Here is a 19,760-nt window from a genome sequence, read left to right as displayed (position 1 = left end):
GACTACAGGTGCCCACCACCACGCCTGGCTAATTTTTTATATTTTTAGTAGAGATGGGGTTTCACCATGTTAGGCAGGATGGTCTCGATCTCCTGACCTCGTGATCCACCCACCTTGGCCTCCCAAAGTGCTGGGATTACAGGCATGAGCCACCACACCCAGCTGACTTTGATGTGTCTTGATGTGGATTTCTTTGGGTTAATCTTATTTGGGTTTGTTTTTGAATCTGTGGATTTATGTCTTTTGCAAATTTGGAACATTTCAGCCATTCTTTCTTTAAGTACTTTTTCCAGCCTCATATTTTTTCTCCTCTCTTTCCAGATCTCTAATGATACAAATATTAGATATTATAGTCCTAGAGGCCCCTAAGGGCTTTAAAAAGAATCAGCCTATTTGTTCTCTGTTCAGGTTGGATAATATATATTATTCTATCTTCAAGTTCACCAATTATTTCCTCTGTCCTCTATTCTAATGTTGAGCCCATCCACTGAACTTTTTATTTTGGTGGTTGTATTTTTTTTTCAGTTCTAAAATTTTCATCTAGTTCTTTTTTATATCTCTTGATTCTTTGCTGAGATTTTCTATTTCTTTGAAGTAGCTTTATATTTTTCATTTGTTTTAAGAGTGTTCATAATTGCTTATTGAAATATTTTTGATGGCTGCTTAAAATATTTGTTATATAATTCTAATATCTTTCTAATCTCAATGTTGGCATCTATTGATAATCTTTCTTCATTCAGTTTGAGAGCTTTCTGGTAAGTAATTTCTTATTGAAACCTGAATGTTTTGGGTATTACATTATACAACTCTGGATCTTATTTAAATCTGTTTCAGCTGGTTTTCTGACCCTGTGCTAATGGGGGTGGGGTGGGCACTGCCTCAGTACTGCCAGGTCAGAGTCCAGATTTCTCCTGTTTCCACTCACACCTGAAATGGGGAAAGGAGCTCCTCATTACTGCTGAATGGGGTAGGAATTCTGGCTTCTCACTAGGGCTGGGGAGGTGGGTAGGATTGTCTTGTTATATTCCCCACATGGTCTCCACTGACACCGTGGGTAAGGATTGCCTGTTTACTGCCTAGCAAGGATTAAAGTCCTGATTTCTTATCCAGCCTCCTCTCATACACCCTAGCAGAGGTGGTGGGGGTGCCTTTTTATAGCCGGGCAAGGGTAGAAGTCATAGTTTTTTTATGGTGTTTTGCAGCAGTAGGAAAATTATTTTCTAAGAGCTTTCCATTTTGTTAGGCTGCCCCTCCTTTCCTGGTCCTATAGCTAGAGAGAAGAAGATTTTGCTGGGGCTTTTTATGTTTGCATCTGTTGGCATTTTGGGGTTGCTGGCTTGTCTAGCACCCAGTCTCAGATGTGCTAGAAAAAGAGAAAAGAAGAAGAAAGGAGACCCAGGGAACTCACTGCCATGCCCTTCTTTGGGTTCTCTGAGGTCTCCAGCCTGTCTGCCTTCTCTTCTCCATTTTTCAGAGTCTTCTTATGTATACTTTATATATAACATCCAAGGTGTTTAGTTGCAATTAACAGGAAAAATAGGGAAAGTACACGTATTCCTAGAAGCAAAAGAAAGTCTTATCCTCTCAGTTTATATGGTCTTTATGTTTTTCACATTAAGCAGTTTTAGAGCATATCAGGGTTTGAGATACTTTTGTATAAAAATCTAAATTACTTTTAGAATAGGTCTAATGACAAGGCTGAGTCTTGCTGAATCATGCTATATTTAATGTCATTTGAGCCAGCAATTAATGCTACCTCCTTGGATTAAGAACAAAATGTAGAAAGATAGAAACAATTCTGAACTAGAGTTAGAGATCTAGGTTCTAGTTCAGAATCTTCCACTCTACAGCTCTGTGACCTTGGGCAGATCTCTTGGCATCTCAGAATTCTCATCTGAATTAACAATGTTGTTTACATCAGGTATAACTCCCAATGCAATCCCTCCCGATGAGTTGATGGGTGCTGACGAGTTGATGGGTGCAGCACAGCAACATGGCACAAGTATACATATGTAACAAACCTGCACATTATGCACATGTACCCTAGAACTTAAAGTATACTACTACTACTACTACTACTACTAATAAATGAATTAACAATGTTGGACTTATTAGCTGATCTCTAAGTTTCTTCTAGCTGTAAAGTTTTTATTTTCCTCTCATCAGTGCTACTACTTTAAAAAAAAATATGTAGACATTCTGTAATGCAGGATTTAAAATATGTTGATTAAACCAAGTAAAATCCTCAAAAATAAATAAGACAAATAGGAATCGTTTTTTATTGAATGCTGTGTTCCAGGCACTACAGTAAGTGTTTTATGAATATTCTCTCATCCAATTCTCAAAACTTTGAAGTTAGAAGTTAACTCATTTTATAGATGAGAATGGTGAGGCTCAGAAAGGTGAAAAATGTGTCTAAGAATTTTTTTTGTAAAGATATAATTGACCCCAAGTTTATTTGATTCCAGAGCTGATGTTTGCAACCACTTATAAAGACTTTTCAAAAAGTTTTTGGCCACTTTTCAAGAGGCAGATTATTTTATAGAAATTGGATTCTAAAGCAATGCTTCTGGGTAGCTAAAATATACATTTTATTTAATTTTTCCCATCACTTTATTCCGCTTGGATTTATTTTTTAACTACATAAATTATGAATACAGAAAATAAATACGTACAGCTTTTTTGTTTATTATTATTCATCACTTATTTAGCAGACATAGGGAGCATTATTATCCTTGAGAGGTAAAGGAATAAATTGAGGATTGTAAAATATCATTACTCAAGAGCAAAAATTTAATTTGCCAACTTTCCATAAACTTCATAGTATTGCAAGAACTAGAAGAGATACACTAGAAGTCTCAGGAACTAAGAGATACACTATTTCTATGTATAAATTTTGCTCATTTATGGAGAACGGATAAGGAAGCATTTGCAAGACTAATAGTTAATCAAAAGGTGGAGGTCAAGAAAAAATTAAAAATAAAAGAAGAAAGAGAATAGAGCAAATAATGTCAAATTTAAATGTATATAATAACATAAGCACTTTATCACAATATTAGTTCCTAAAAGAATTTCATTAAAAATATTGTTTGATTTTAAGTAAATTAAATGAGCATGCATTATAAAATGAACTCTTGAATACTTGGCAAGTTGAGATCTTATGATTTCTTGGAAACAAAACTGTGTTTAAAAAAGGTTTATCTTCTTAATTGAAATAAGTTCTATACATTTATGTAAATGCCTGGAATATATTTATGTGGCAAAGACCCTGAAGAATTTATAAAATGATGATTATCAAGGAAGGGAGGGGATTCCAATATGAAAAGCCAGGTCTACTTTAATCCTTGTTTTATCCTTGTTTTTCATTATGAAGCCCCCCTAACTTTCCCATGGCTCACTCTAGATTTTCTATGTCAATCTGCAGGGGTATTCCAATGGAAATAATTCAGATTTCACTTTACTATGTATTCTCAGAATTACGGAAAGAGCAAATTGTGATGTAAAGAGTTGTTGCTATATCATTCCTTTATAAGGATGTAGGAAGCTGGTAATTGGCCCTGTAATCTTGTTCTGAGATCAGAGTGTGCTTTTCTAGGAAAATGATTTTCTCTTCAGAAAGTTGCCATGATTTTGCTAGAGAGCTGGTTCCTGGTTAGATGTTTTATTTTTGCCATAAGCCCATTGTGTGGAATTTTATTTTTGCCATAAACTCATTGTGTGATGAGAGCTTCTAAGAATTTGAAATCTCTGGTGTAGAGCTTTCAAATTATTTATTTTAGGTTTTATTGAAACGGAACAAACAAAATATTATTCATAAATCTATTATAAGACAGAGAAAAACTGCTCAATTCTGGGTGGGGTGGAAGTAGGAATAGGCATACAGCTCTGTCCTTGGTCATTCTACTCATGCATAAAGCATGTTCTATTGAATTCCTTAGAGTCTGGACAACACAGTTTGAAAAACCTTCAGTGAAATACAAAGATCACTAGATTAGAAATCGAAAGATTTAGAATCCCAGTTCTGCTATCAGCAAGCTGTATTACTGAATCTCTGTGGGTACAGATTTCCTCATCTGTTAAATAAGGAGAATGAACTAGGTCTCTTTCAGCTCAAATATTTGAGGAAACCATTAGCAACTATATGTAAATCACAAAACTCCTATGCTTTATTTGTTCATTACTGCAAAATAAGATGTTTCCTGGGTAAAATTCACATGCCCACCTCAAAGTTCTAAGTGTCAAGAGATTTTTTTTTTAACCTTAAGAAATTTAAAGGAGTTCTGTGAAAATTGCAATATAAAATATCTAATTGTCCTGTTCTAAGCAATTTCAGTATTTCTGACTCTATTTGGGATAATCAGTGGTATTTCATTGATTCATTCAGCAAACACATTGAGTGCCCACTACCTGACAGGAATTGAGTTAGGTATAGAGGACAGAAAAGATGACTAAAGAATGTCCAGTACTCCCCTCCCAATACAAAAAGTAATGTGTTTTTAACAATTTGTGTTTTTCAACGAAACTTTATCTATTGTCTGCGATGATGCATCCTTTCTAAATGATAGGGATGGCGCTGACATTTTAAAACTAAATGAAAAACGAATTGGCATTTATAAAGAACTGTGTATTTAAAACAGTATTTTCTTTACACAGAATGGCTTTATTGTAATAGATCTTTGATCAACTTGAGCAAAGAGTATTTAGTTTTATAGGGTATGAGATGCTTTGCTTTCTGGATAAGCAGGGTCTCTCTTAAATATGAAGATGTCTCCAGTGTTTCCAGAGGGAAACTCCAATCTCTCAGCTGCCAGCCACGCTGACATTACCTGAATGATTCTGGATTACTACTGGCTTCTTGAGATGGGCTGGGGTCAAGACAGGGAAGAGTTTTGAATGAAGATGCCAGAAGAGGCCTTTGAGAGGGTGGATGGGAATTGTGAAAGGCCCATTTCCCCTAGACTTAAACCCAAATTCCCTAGCTGTGATACCAGGAACATCCTTTGGGGAAATCTCCCTTTGTTATTCACACTGGTAGAGCTCCCAGCTCAATCCACAACTGCACACCCCCTCACTCTAAGAGTCACTCTTCCCATGGTAGAGCCAACATCCACCCTCTTACTCTAGACGTGGCAGCCCTCCTAGATCCAACCCAACCGTTGACTTACGTTCAAAGGCCATCACCCACCCCAGCACCATCTTCCAGGAACTGGCCTCTCCCCCATCAGTCCCCGCCCCTCTTCTGAGAGCACCCAATGGGTGGAGTCGGGGCTGCGGTGGGAGGGGCCTGAGGCGGGCACATTTAAAGAAAGGCAGCCGGCGAAAAGAGGCAAGAGAGGAGAAGAAAGAGAAACCAGGGGGGCGAGGCGCCGTCCAATGACAAAGCCCAGGGGTGGGCGCCGGCCGCCATCTTGTACCGGGCGGCAGGATATTCGCCCGCGTCCTCCGCCCTCGGAGGGGGAGGGGCGGCGGCGGAGGCGAGAAAAGTAGCGAGAGACGCCAGCAGCGGCCGCCGCCGCGGAGCCGCCGCGGACTGGGACGGCGGCGGCAGTAGTGGGACCCGGCGAGCGCGAGCGGCCCCGAGCGGCCTTCGATGCGGCGCAGCATGAAGAGGCGGCGGCGCCGGCCCCCGGTCGCCCCGGCCGCGGCTGCCCGGGGCGGCGACTTCAGGGCAGAAGACGGGGCCGGGTTGGAGGCGCGGGAGGAAAAGGTGGTGTACTCGCGGTCGCAACTGTCGCTGGCTGACAGCACCAAGGCGCTGGGCGACGCCTTCAAGCTCTTCATGCCCCGCAGCACAGAGTTCATGAGCTCGGACGCGGAGCTCTGGAGCTTCCTTTGCAGCCTCAAGCACCAGTTCTCCCCGCACATCCTGCGCAGCAAGGACGTCTACGGCTACTCCTCCTGCCGGGCCCTGGTGCCCGATCCCCCGGGTGCCCCCACAGCCCGCGGCCAGGCGCGCCGGCCGGCTCCGCGCGCCGCGGCCAGGAGGAGGCGCCGCGGAGCCCGGGCGGCAGCTGTCCGCAGGAGGAAGCCCCGGTCACCACCCCCGCCGCCGCCGCCCCCCGAGGAGAGCTGCCCGGCCAAGCCCGTGGCCCCCGGGCCCTGCTTCGGGGGTCGCACCCTGGAGGAGATCTGGAGGGCGGCCACCCCGACGCTGACCACCTTCCCCACCATCCGCGTCGGCAGCGACGTGTGGGGCGAGCGCAGCCTGGCGGCGGCGCGGCGTAGGGCACGCCAGGTCTTGCGAGTGAACCTGGAACCCATGGTGAGGCTCCGCCGCTTCCCGGTGCCCCGGGCGTGAGGCGCGGCCTCCAGGGCGCCTCCTGCCGGCCCCGACCGTGGGACAGAGCTTCCGCCCGGAGGAATGAACAAGTGTCAGTCGAGTGTTTACAGATCCGGCCAGGACCCCGGCCCCCAGTGCACTTTACGCGCGAAGAAGTCACCGGATGGTTGTCCCTGTCCCGGGTCGCGGCGCCGTCGTCTTGGACGCCGGGGCAGGTGTGCCCTCTGCTGCCTCCCGCACCCGGCCTGCGGAGGGAGGGGACAGCTGGATCCGCAGGGGAGGTCCCTTTCTTCCTGACCCCAGATTGAGACGTCTCCAGGACCTTAGGGGCAGATCCGTTTTCTCCCTGTTGGACTCTACCTCACTGGTCTGGAAGTCCTCCGAAGACATTATTTTTCCAAAGGAATTTGGTTTCGTGCTTGTGTAATAAAGCCAGAATTTACTTGCTCTTTATCTCCCCCTTTTTCTGTTTCACTGCCACCCCTCTTTCCGGACAGAAGTTCGAACATGTGGTGTTGCACTAGTTTGTGCTCAGGGTATTCTGAAGCCCACTCGTTTCCTAATTTTTACTGGATTCCAAAGCTTTGATCGAGGATATTTTTTAAGAGGTTCAAGCTTGTGACTGTTAGTAGTGCGAGGATTTGTATGGGCTCAGTGATTACAAACAAAGACATGCAGAATACAACTGTTTAAACGTTTTCAAGGTGTTTTTAAAGGTTTTATATTGAAACTTAATGTTTATATTTACTGAGCTCCTAAAAATGGTAGAATACACATGAAAACTTTTGTTTAGGAAAAGTTAACTTGTTAAGTTCTTTTGAATTGAATAAAAAAATGCATTGAAACCATATGGCGTGTGATTAAAAAAATGAATAAATTGTGAAGAACTGGTTTTGGTTACAGGAGTCACTGGAATCCGACTAGAGATGATTTGGCCCCCTGTCCTGGTCTAACATACAAATCCAGGAATATTATGCATTAAAGTAGTATGCATTAAAGTATTTTAAAATACATTATCCTTGTAAAATACAAGTATTAAATACTTGTATTTTACAAGGATAATGTATTTTAAAATACGAGTTGCATAGGAGAGATGCATGTGTGTAAACATTATGACTAAAATGATAAACAGAATACCCATTAGAATTCTTAGAGCTATTAATGATCAAGAGGGGTGGAGGCATTTCTTGGTATCAAATAACTGGTTGGGGTTACTTTGGGCGAAATCTATATCCTTTTTGTTTTTGTTGTTGGATAACAAGAAATGTCTAGATTAATACTCATCAGTCTTACAAACATAATGAAAATTAGTTGACTTTTAGTTGACTTTTTTGTCCCAACTTTTTTTTATCTTCTTGCCACTCATTATATGTTTGCAGTTCTAGGTCTTTGACAGCTGAAGACCGCAGGAATCAAACAGGCGAGCCACACAGAATACTGACCCTTCTTTATGCTTTTATAGTGTTTATACCATATGGCCCAGTGTGAAATTCTTGATTATCCAAGTGCCTTTGGTCATTTGTGGCAGGAAAACTTAATAGTTTTTTAGCCAGCAGTGCCACAGCCAGCTTTTACTGCAATACCTAAAGGGTCAAGGAGTGTTTTTGTACCACTATTATTTCAAATTTAAGTATTCTGCCATGAAACGATCCATACTGGGCTGGAACTTGACATGTGAAATATTTAATACTAAAACTTATCTCTGCTTGGCAGCTTCTTAGGAAAATAATGAGAGTTGCAATTTTGACTCTTGTGTTCCTAGAACTCAAATGGCATAGCTTTCTGAAATGAGTATTTCAAGTTTAGTAGTCCATATAGGAGTGTTGTGACTTTAATTTCAGTGTTCTTGTTTTCTTAAAAAATTATATATATATATATACACACACACATATATAACTTGATGCCAGTTTTCTAGTAAGCCTCAGTCTTTTATTCACTACTCAATGATAATGCATTGTACAAACACTGTCACATGAGTAAATAAAAATGAATAATTCCTTAGAAGATGGAGAGTGTTAAATTATATTTGTGATAGGAAGCTTAGACTATTCTTTTGGTTATTAGCTTCCATTGCCAATTGTATTTCAGATGCATAGGGTTTTCTTCCTAAAAATACATTGTTAACTTTTATAGCTAACTAGCACCTGGGAAAAATGTATTTGTACAACTTCACTATTGTATATAGTTTTATAATAATTAAAAATAAACCCAATGGCCATATTAGAATGCAATTTTGACATATAGCTTATCTAGATAGTTTTCCAGAGGATTTTGAAATTTGGCTTAACTGGGAGGATAACTGCTCAGCACACAAGTGAAACATAACCAATGACACCATTCATTTATTTTAACGGAGATTCTTGACATTTTTCTCTCCTATGCCTTGTTACTTTAGCATACTTGAACTCACATAAATGCTTCTTTGGATTACTTGGGCTATCTGATTCCATTTTGGATCTGATTATCCATCTTGAATTCAATAATGGTATTCATTTGGGCTATTAAAAAATTATGCCATTTCTAGTCTGTGAAATAAGATGTAAAAAGTCTTTATTTTTGCCCTTTCCTTTGGTTAAAACCTATGTTACAACTTTTAAAATGTGAAGCAACATCTAATGTAGTTGACTGGTATACTAATAGGAAAGTGAAAGTATTTCATGGGTACTTTGTCGCAGAATGTGAAAAGAAACTTGGCATAGTGGCCTTTATGATGAGGCATCCACTTACTGTCCTCTAAAGTGAAGTCTGTAGCTTAGCTTGTGTATAGTTTTTGAAAGAAATCTCATGATCTCCGTTCATTCTCTTGCCTTCTCTTTTATCTTATATGGCACAAGTAGAGGGGGAAGCCAGGAGGAAATTCATCACCTTGCTATGCTTTTATTTGATTTTTAATTCCCGAGTGCCTAAATGTGGTGACTGGCACCTCACATAACTTTTTGAGATTCCTGATGTCATTTTTATCCTTCCTGTCAACCAGCAATGTATTTTTATGTTACTAAAACCAGTAACGTCGTAATTGTTGAGGGCAAGCTTCATTGTTGATAGTGCAAAGTGTCGTTGTTGTGATGTGTATTTATTTTATTCAAGTTTGAATATTGACAAGTGTAACTTAAGCTGGTGACTGACACCTATTGATCTGCTGTGTGCAAATGATAGTACTATTTTTTAGAAAACTCTTCAGTAAATTTTAAAAATATTTGAATACAAAATATCTGAGCAATTTTGAACTCAAAAGTTTTTCATTGTTTTAAGGATTGCGACAGGACTCTAATGGTTTTTAATGGACGCATATGCCTAATATTTACTTTATTGGTGTGTTTAAAATATTTTTTGATAGACTATTATGTCTTAAGTGCTTTAGAAAACAATTGTTTGTAATGGACTCAAAGTGTTTCCCTGGACAGTTTGATGTACTTATGGTTGAGATTTATAATCTGCTTGTACTTTGCTTTTTAACTTATTAATTGTAAATAAATTTTAGAGAATACATAGTGTCTAGTTTTTCTAATGATTTGAACATTTTTGAAATAGTATTTTGTATTTGCATGTGACTCAGAAAACATCTTAATTTACATTTTGATAAATTTTGACTTTTTTGTGAACTTCAAACTCCCAGAAATCTTGAGATTTGTTTTTTGTGCTATCTCAGGACTCTGTGTTCCATCAATTCTTTAATTATCTAGCTAATTTCTAGGATGGTGCTACAAGCCCAAGTTATTAACCAGTTTGCCAGCAATAAAATATCGTACAAAAAAATGCATCAAAATTCAGAATTCTCTAAATTCTGACCAGAGGTCCCCCTGTGACGATGGCAAAAGGTCTAGAGCTCTTGCTCTTTCATAGCATGAAAGGAAGTAAGAGTGCTCCGTTTTAGTACCAGTGGTATGGGCTGTTCCACAGAATAAGGGCAGGGCTAGAATTTTCATTAGAGTCTAGAAGGCAGAAGTGGAGTATTAGTGAACAGCACAGCAAGGGCCGGATTCATAGATAGTACTGTGTGGGCTACATTTGTCATTGTACCTGAGTTCCTATTAGTTGGAGGCAGCGTAGTGTAATAGTTGTGGAGTCACAGTGCGTGGGGTGGAATTATTATGCATACCTTTGTGACCTGCAAGTGTTGAGATGGTAGGTAAGTTACTTAAAATCTTCGTGCCTTAGCTTCCTCAACTATCAAATGTGATTAGTGAAAGAAAGTATCAGGACATTATAAGGCTTAATAACCACCCCTTTCAAAGGGTAGTAATGCTAGACACATAGGAAGTACTAAATAAATGCTATTAATTAGAGGTATGCACAGTGAGAATAGGTATATATACTGAGAGTGGTCCGTTGTGAATTTAGCTCTCCAGGTTTCTCAGCATCCCAAGAATATTGTGTGGTCTGGGAAAGCTGTAAGATAAATTAAGAGAAGAGAATTTGTGCATGAATAAAATTGAAGACGTAAGGAAATTACATACTTTTTTAGCTTGCTGACTATGCAGTAGGAGATTAGATTAAGTTGATTTATTACAATTTTGATTGTTGGAGTTTTTTTTAAATTCAGGTCTTCTTTTATGATATCTCTAAAAGACATTTGAATGTGCTGTTATGTGTTTTAAACTATATGAGAATTTATAACAGTAATAGATTTAAAGCTATTGATCCAAGAGAACTTACAAAAGTTTTGGACTACATATTTGCTTAGAGTAAGCTCAGTAAGTGTTGCTTATAAACTATGTTAATTTATGTGCATAGAACCAACCTAGAATCAGTTTACAATTGTATAAAGTTTACAATTCAGGTGTTAATGGAAACAAAGTGAATACAATAGCTGTGCTTGAAACACCAGAAAATTATTACTGAAAGGAAAAATATTCTTGTATTTGAAGCATTGACACACTCATTTTTGGATGTCAGATATAAAGCCTGTAATTTAGATCTAACTTCTCATAGCACAAAGAATAATGGAACATCCTCTAAATTGGTGAACAAGCCAAAGTTGCAGTTATCTGAAGTTGACACAAAATAATTTCCTGGAAAATTATTAGATGAAAGTCATACAAGAACAAGAAGCTAAAAATCGAGCCTAACTGTAGATTTCACAAAATTAATGACTTCTCACTGTCATCACTCTCTTGTGTCTTGGTAAATGTCATTCTAAACCATGATCTGTAACATAATAAACATACCTAACGCCCAATTGGAAGGTAATAATCATAGTAACACCAAACACTATGTTTAGCTCAGAAAATTTGAATAAGTAGTCTACTGGACTCAAAACTGGACTTATTTAGCTTCTGAAAATATTCAGAGAAAAGTTAAATTGAGATTCTTCCAAGTAGTAAAATTAACTGTAAAATGTGTACATATTTCTCTTTTTAAGGATTTTTTTAAGTACATATTCTTTAAAGAGTACAGGAAAAAAAAAGACTGTGACTTAGGGTTCTAAATCTTACAAAGTAAAGGAATTATTGAAGCAAAAACATGTATAAAAATGTACAGTTTGATGAATTTTAATAAATTCAATAGGCTCATGGAACTAGCACTCAGATTAAAAAAATACAGTTTTGAGCACCCCTGAAGTCCTCCCTAACACCCCATCAATCATTACCTACTCACCTTGTTGCCCAAGGTAACCATTGTTTTGATTTCTTACAGCACATTTTTTGCTTATTTTTGAACTTTACATAAATGGAATTATTGTTCATATGTCTAGCTTCTTTCACTTGAAATTATGTTTGTGAAATTCATTTATATTGTTTTATGTACTATAATTGTAGAACATTTATTCTCATTGATGTATAGAATTCCACTGTGTGAATATTCCACAATATATTTATTCAAGTCTTGGTAGGCATTTGGGTAGATTCCAGTTTGGAACAATTATAAATAAAGCTTTGATGAATATTCTAAAATATGTCTTTTGGTGAACATATGCATGTATTTTTTTTGGAGTATATATCTAGGAATGAATTTGCTGAGACACTGGGTCATAGCAAATGATCATCTTTGGTAGATACTGCCAAACAGTTTTCCAAAGTGGATACATGGACTCTTGTAAAACTGGCCTTCAAATAGTTGGCTTTTTATTATTATTCCTTTCTTCTTCAATGCCAAAGAAGTTTTGTTCCTTCTGCTCTTAAAATGAAATGAAAAGACATTTTCCCCATATGTTTTCCTCTATTTTACAGCGGAGCTTTTTTAAAAAAAAGTCTTTTATGTATTAGTTGTTTTCTTCTCCATCCTTTATACAAAATCAGCTCTGAGATTGGTAATAACATTAACTATGTTAACCCAAACCCGGCAAACTTAAATTGTCATAAAACCAAGCATGTGAGACTTGGGTTCATAGTGTTCCTCTTCTAGTGCTTGGACAGGATTCCATTGAAATGGTCTATAACATAATGGAGACTCTGTCTCTGGAAAGAACGGTCTGATTAGACCTTATATGTTGTTTATTCTAGAAAGCTAGACATTGAGAGGTCTAGGAGTTGGATGGCAGAGAGGGAGGGTTTGAAGACGTGCAGAATATTCAGGTTTGCTTGAAGTCAGCTGAGAAGAGGAGACTTCTATCTTGGGAGGTGCTGGCTCAGCAGGGCTCAACTCTCAATTGTTATGAAATGAATGAAAAATGTGCTCATGAGAGCCCACTTGAAGGATGCCTCTAGAACTCTCAAAGGAAGTTCTCCCTTTTCCTTATTAAGTAAAGCATCTTGGAAGATATTTATTCTACCCTTACATGCCCACAGTACTTCACACTGGGTATTTATGTTGTTATTGTTATACTTTCTTATGTATTTCTCTCCTCTTCCCTCCTAGATTGTGAATTCCTCATTGGCAGGACTCGTCTTTCTCGTCTCTGTATCATTACAACATTGCTGGTCATGTGCAGAGTGCTCAGTGGTGTTGAATGAATAAATTGTGTTTATGGGGTTCAGACAAACCTGGAACACTGGCTCCCAAATCTTACAGAATAACTAGTTGTGTTGCTTCAGTTTTATGTGTAACAGAAGCAGTCTGTAAATGGAGTTATAATTTTTTAGAGATACCTATCAAATACACTTTTGATGAATTCCTAGCATTTTGTGACCAAATGAGTTGGCTGTAGACTCTGATGTCTCTTATTGTACCTGCAACCCAATACCATTTATCATCACTACCTCAGAATCTCTCAGCAAGAGGTAGTGTGGTGCAGTGGTTAAGAGGCTGGCCTCAGGGGACAGGCTGCCTGGTTTAAAACTCCTTCCTCCCTTTCTTGCTGGCAGCAGATCTTTTAGCAAGCTACTTAACCTCTCTGTTCCTCAGTTTACTCAGCTGTAAAAACAGGCACAATATAGCACCTACCTCATAGAGCTCTTATGAGAATTCAATGAGGTAACACATGTAAAACACTTTAGAATAGTGCCTGGAACATCGTTTGCCTCAAGTCAATAAATGTTAGCTTTTATTAGTAGTAATGTAAAAGACTTTATAAAGCCTCAGTTTGCTTACTTGAAATTTTTGTATTGGCATGTGTTAGAAGCAAAGAACAAAGGCTGCAGTCCATAAAATGTCTATTAGAGCCAAACTTATATGGGAGATTGAGGTCCAATTCACTAAAAGTGGTATGTGCGAAAGGATGCTGTAGGTGTTGTGAGGAGTGCAGTGATGTACAAGATTCAGCACAAGCTGATAGCAAAATAATCAGGAAAACATGGCATGATAGAAGAAACAAATTAACATTGATTTAATTCTTACTGTGCACCAGGTACCATCCCAGGCTCTTTATGCTTGTTTTTTTTTTTTTTTTTTTTTTTTTTTTTTTAATTTTTTTTAAGTAAACCTCAACGATCCTATGAGATAGATAGGATTCATTCATATTTAGTAGATGAATAAACTGAAGCTTAGATAGGTTAAGAAATGTGCCAAATATCACACATCTAAGTGGCAGAGCTGGGATTTAAAACCACATCTATCTCATCTCATTTTCTCTACTAATCTTTATAAACACTTTTAGAGGAAGTGAAATAAATTAATCAGCCCCTGGAGGAACCTCCTGTAGGATTGTGAAATCCCAAGATGTAGAAAATCAATTTAGGAACCTTGTTTTGTTCACCTTCGCATTTCTCATGGTGTACAGCATAGGTGTTCATTCAGTGTCGGGGAAATGAATATGAATGAATGAACAAAAGCACAAATTCCTTTGCTCCTGTGATTAGATTGTTTAGTTTGGTGGAGGATCTCATGGCAATCTGTATGGTCTAAAGACATTCTGTATGTCTCCTCTTATAATTGCCACAAGCAGGTAAAAGAGAAGATTATTTAATATAACATTCGTCTCAAATTACTTGTAAAGTCTATAAAAAGTAGACTTCACAAATCTAAACATGGGGAGTCATAGAGAGCTTTAAGCCCTCCTTCCCACAGTTGCCATCCTGGAGCCTCTGTATTGGAATTCTACAGCTCCCATTGCAGACACTTCTTCTAATTTATTGTGATATCTACTCTGTGGACCACTATGAGACAAGGTGGACAAGGTTCTGAGTCCATTCTGATTCTCTTTTCCCTCCTAAACACCTTCATAAAGTTCTAATTCCCAGGTTTTACTTAGATAAACTACAGCATGAACAAACAAACAAACAAAAAACCCAGGATAATGGACATACAGCCAAAAAATACTCAAATAAAAACAAGATATGTGTGAGTAAATGGGGTGGTGACACAAGAAGAGGGGGACTCCAAGAGTCTTTAAATGCAAGTTCACATTCTAACAGACGTGGAAAATTGACCTTTACATTCCTTTGTACCAGAACTTGTTGCCCCCATCACATGGTATCCACTTACACACATTTCACAGCTGTAGGATGGATCGACTGCCCTGTGCAATCGTGAGAAAAAAGCACCACTAATAGAACTTTCCCTGTAATGTTTATCTGATGGCTGGTTTGGCTAAAAGCATGTGTTTTTCCTTATAATTCCATAGAACAGGTAGATTTACATCAGTCACACTTTGCTTGCTTTCTTCTTCTCAGTTCATTTATCCACCTATGGTTTTATTGAGAAATTCAACAAAATTTTATTGAAGGCTTCTGTTATGGAATGGATTCTATAGCCCCCAAATTTACATGTTATAGCCCTAACCACCAATGTGATGGCATTTGGAGACAGGGCCTTTGGGAAGTAATTAGGTTTGGATGAGGTCATGAAGGTAGGCACCTCATCATGGGAAAAGTGCCCTTAAAGAAGAGTCACGAGAATTTGCTTGCTGTCTCACTCTCTGCTGTGTAAGAACACAGTGAGAAGGCAGCCATCTGCAAACCAAGAAGAGAGCCCTCATCAGAGCCTGACCATGCTGGTGCTCTGATCTCAGACTCCCAGAACTGTGGGAAATAAATGTCTGTTGTTAAGGCCACCCAATGTATGGCATTTTGTTATAACTTCCTGAGAAGACTAAGACAGCCTGTGTGTACAGGATCTGTTCTACAGATAAAACCCCTGCCCCATGGCACTTGCAGGCTGGTAGGTGATTCTTTCTTATGTTCTGTATCCACAGCTACTACACTAGGTGGGTCACTCTGTGACCTTCTGCTGCTTTTTCATTGTCACTGGCAGGTGAATGCCTGCTTCTTTAATTATGTATAGGGTAGAATCCAATGCTCTGGGGATACAGATGGCTATAGTGAAAGGACTTCTGGACATGTATATTATCTTGGTGAAACAAACATTTTTGTTGAAAATCTAGTTTGCTGTCAAGTTGAATATTTAAAACAAAGCAAAATAAGCCAGAAGGGGTTCGTCAAAATTGTATATCCTAAGGGTTTGATAAACATTCAATGGCTTTTTGCTGAAGTATTTGGTCAAGAGACAAATTAGTTTGTGGTAACTATGCAAACCTGGGGAACAAATGCAGATTGGGCTACGGAGCCTCTGAGTGTGGAGCTTGACAGTTGGCTGAGGGCTCCATAGTGTGTTCTCAAGAGCATGGCAGGAGGAGCTGCTGCCAGGGGGTACCTGCTGCATCCACTGCACCTGAAATATCTCTCTCACTCACTGACTCCCTGATACTGGATGGCCCTTTATTCCAATTAAGGTGTAGCCTTTCTAGACCATGAGATGTGTGGCTCAGTACAACCTCCAGAAACAACCCAGCCCACCTCACTCCTTTCACTGCTATGGTCCAGAGAGCCAAAGGGTTTGCCCAGGGTTGCTCAGCTAGTGAGTGGGATAGCTGGAAAGAGAATCTACATCATCTGGTCCTCTGTCCAGTGTTTCTTCTGCTGATTCATTTGGCTGGGAAGGCTTAGCTTTTCTTAGACTTTTGTTTTTAGAGTGTTTTGCTGTGGGAGTCAAACATGAGATAGGCTTCTCAGGTAATTGGAACTGGGGACCGCAGGGGAACAAGAGGCCTGGAGACCTGGAAGGAGAGAGGACACAAGGAGAGAGAAATGCTAGGAGTGGAGAGTGGACTGATGGACACACTGCCTCCTTCAATTTTGCTTTGGGATGGTTGCCCCTTCCCCCGCCTTGTCTTCTTCTCCTTCTCCTTCTCCTTCTCCTTCTTCTTCTTCCTTCTTTCTTCTTCTTCTTCTTCCTTCTTTCCTCTTCTTCCTCTTCTTCTTCTTCTTCCTCTTCTTCTTCCTCCTCCTCCTCCTCTTTCTCTTCCTCTTCCTCTTCCCCTCCTCCTCCTTCTCCCTCTTCCTCTTCCTCTTCTTCTTCCTCCTCCTCTTACTCTTTTTTTTTTCTTCTTTTTCTCTTCTGATGGAATTTTGCTCTTGTTGCCCAGGCTCAAATGCAATGGTGTGATCTTGGCTCACTCCAACCTCTGCCTCCTGAGTTCAAGTGATTCTCCTGCCTTAGCCTCCCAAGTAGCTGGGATTACAGGCATGCATGCACCATCACACCAGGCTAATTATGTATTTTTAGTAGAGAAGGGGTTTCACCTTGTTGGTCAGACTGGTCTCAAACTCCTGACCTCAAATGATCCACCTGCCTCAGCCTCCCAAAGTGCTGGGATTACAGGTGTGAGCCACCGCACCTGGCCTGGGATGGCCTTCTTAAGAATGTCTGAGCTGAATGGTCCTCAGTCCATGGCATTCCAGCCCTGAGAGGAAAGACTTGGCTTTGTCTAAAACCCAACAGTTGGCTGGGGGAGATTTGTTGCCTTGGCATTGCTTGGGTAGGTTCCTTGGTAGTGTATCTACCAATAGTCTGTGGGAAACTCTGTGTGTGTGTGTGTGTGAGTGTGTGTGTGTATGTGTGTGTGTGTGATAGAGAGGGAAAGAGAGAGAGAGGAAGATCACAGTGGAGGGATCTCTTATTTATTCTGATTGTCTATTCAAAATGTGGCATTTTCCTTTTAAAAAAAAGTCCTAAAAATAACAGATAATAAAATTAGATGTAGACATTGATGTGCTAGTAGTGTACATTATTAAAAAATCTGAAATATGTTTCTTTGATTTTAGAAGTTGGCTTTGGTCTCTCTGGAAGATGTAATGGAATATTAAGGATGGTTGGGAATAGAACTTTCATTGGTGTGATTCTAATTCACTTAACAGACTGAGCATTCTGGTGGGAGAAACCTGACATGTACAGTCAAATGTGTTACCTCAGCCAAGGTAGAACAGAGAGAGAGGTAGAGGGGAGTGAGCCTGAAGAGCCCAAGGCTTGGAACCTGAGTTCGAAGTCTGTATGGCTGCTAACCTGCTGTGAGGGTTTGGGCAAATCAGGGTTCCTTCTATTCTGAAGTTTCATGATGTGGTTAAAGTTCTACATGAAACAATACTATCAAAATTCATGCCTGTATAAATAATTCAGAAAAGAGGGTTTCAGATGGAGCTATTCAGACAAACATTATTTATCTTTAAAGTCGGCAATGAAAGATGATGATCAGAACTCCAGGATCACATGACCCAGGTTCAGAAATTTTATTTACTCACCATGAAGACATTTTGAAACTGAATTCAACTTTGTCAACAGTTAGTTACTGTTCTATTTTGGTACTTTATAGTTAAAATGTTAGGTAAGCAATGTGTTTATCTTAGCTGCAGCAGAGCTAATGTGTGAATAGGGACATTGTTAGAAACTCAATAAGGTTGTTTTTTTCTATTATAAGGAAGGGTCACCTATTAGCATAAATTGTGCCTTGAATATGGCATCAGCACATGAAAAAATATTGTGAGCTTAGGATTTTATTGTGAAATACGGGACTTGTAACACTGAAATATTCCTATGAAAATTCTAACAATCTTACTTGTTGTGGGCACTAATGGTTAAAAGGGTTAAAAGAAGGGAGACATCTTAGTTGAAATAAATGGTTGCTCTTGAAAGTACAAGTATAAATAGGATTTTGATGAATTATTTTGCTAATTGTTCTTCATTATACAAAACAATATATTATAAATGACCTCTCTTCTAAATGGAAAATGTTATTCAAAAACTGATTGTAGAGGATCTCTGGAAATTTCACAGAAGACTGTCTTTTCTGTAGATTTATTCATTTTCTTACAAACCCAGAGTAATTTGAATAAACGTCTATTTGTGTTATTGCTTTATGTTCTTTTTTTTTTTTTTGAGACTGAGTCTGGCTCTGTCGCCCAGGCTGGAGTGCGGTGGCCGGATCTCAGCTCACTGCAAGCTCCGCCTCCCGGGTTCACGCCATTCTCCTGCCTCAGCCTCCCGAGTAGCTGGGACCACAGGCGCCCGCCACTTCGCCCGGCTAGTTTTTGTATTTTTTAGTAGAGACGGGGTTTCACCGTGTTAGCCAGGATGGTCTCGATCTCCTGACCTCGTGATCCGCCCGTCTCGGCCTCCCAAAGTGCTGGGATTACAGGCTTGAGCCACCGCGCCCGGCCATGTTCTTTAAAAAAGATATATTTAAGATTTTTATTATAGACCCACTCTTCTGATAATAGGTATGTAAGCTTGTCTGGGAAGAAAATTGACAGTAAATTTTCAAAACCTTAAACTAGCACTCATACCCTTGGCTCATGTCTAGAATTTGTTCCAGTGCAATAATGAAACGAAAGACTGAATTGCTACACAAAGATGTTGATGTGAGAATACATGTTTAAAAAATTGGAACTAAACAATGTTCAACAATAGAACAAAAATTAAATGAGTTACCATATACTCACACAGTAAAATTTGAGGTAGTCATTAAAGTCATGTTTTCATGGCATATTTAGTGCTCTGATGTTAAGTGAGAAAGAGAGGCAGTATATAAAATAATATAGACGATATGATCTCAGTTTTATTTTTTAAACTCAAGTTTATCGAGGTACAATTTACATATGGTAAGATTCTCACTTTTAAGGTCTACACTTTGATTAGTTTTGACAAATGTATGCAGTGGTGTAACCACAACCATGATCAAGACATAGACTCTTTCCACCACCCCAGAAAGTTTCCTCATGCACCTCTGTAGTCAATATCTTCCCTTTACTCCCAGTCTCTGGTTGTCTCAGTTCGTTTGGGCTGCTATAGCAAAATTCCCTAAACTGAGTAACTCACAAGTAATAGAAAT

General features: G+C 39.3%; 1 protein-coding gene across 1 annotated transcript; it reads left to right on the top strand.

Annotated features, from left to right (window-relative positions):
• The first annotated feature begins 5,304 nt into the window (after positions 1–5,304).
• Positions 5,305–9,769, top strand: CCDC71L (coiled-coil domain containing 71 like). Its single transcript, XM_025380864.1, has one exon. It carries the CDS (start codon positions 5,591–5,593, stop codon positions 6,296–6,298), a length of 708 nt encoding a protein of 235 aa, XP_025236649.1. The 5' UTR covers positions 5,305–5,590; the 3' UTR covers positions 6,299–9,769.
• Positions 9,770–19,760: the final 9,991 nt, after the last annotated feature.

This window comes from Theropithecus gelada, chromosome 3 (assembly GCF_003255815.1).
Source record: "Theropithecus gelada isolate Dixy chromosome 3, Tgel_1.0, whole genome shotgun sequence".
Classification (NCBI taxonomy): domain Eukaryota; kingdom Metazoa; phylum Chordata; class Mammalia; order Primates; family Cercopithecidae; genus Theropithecus; species Theropithecus gelada.
Note: the sequence above shows the minus strand (reverse complement) of the source record. Positions and strands in the feature narration are given on the sequence as shown.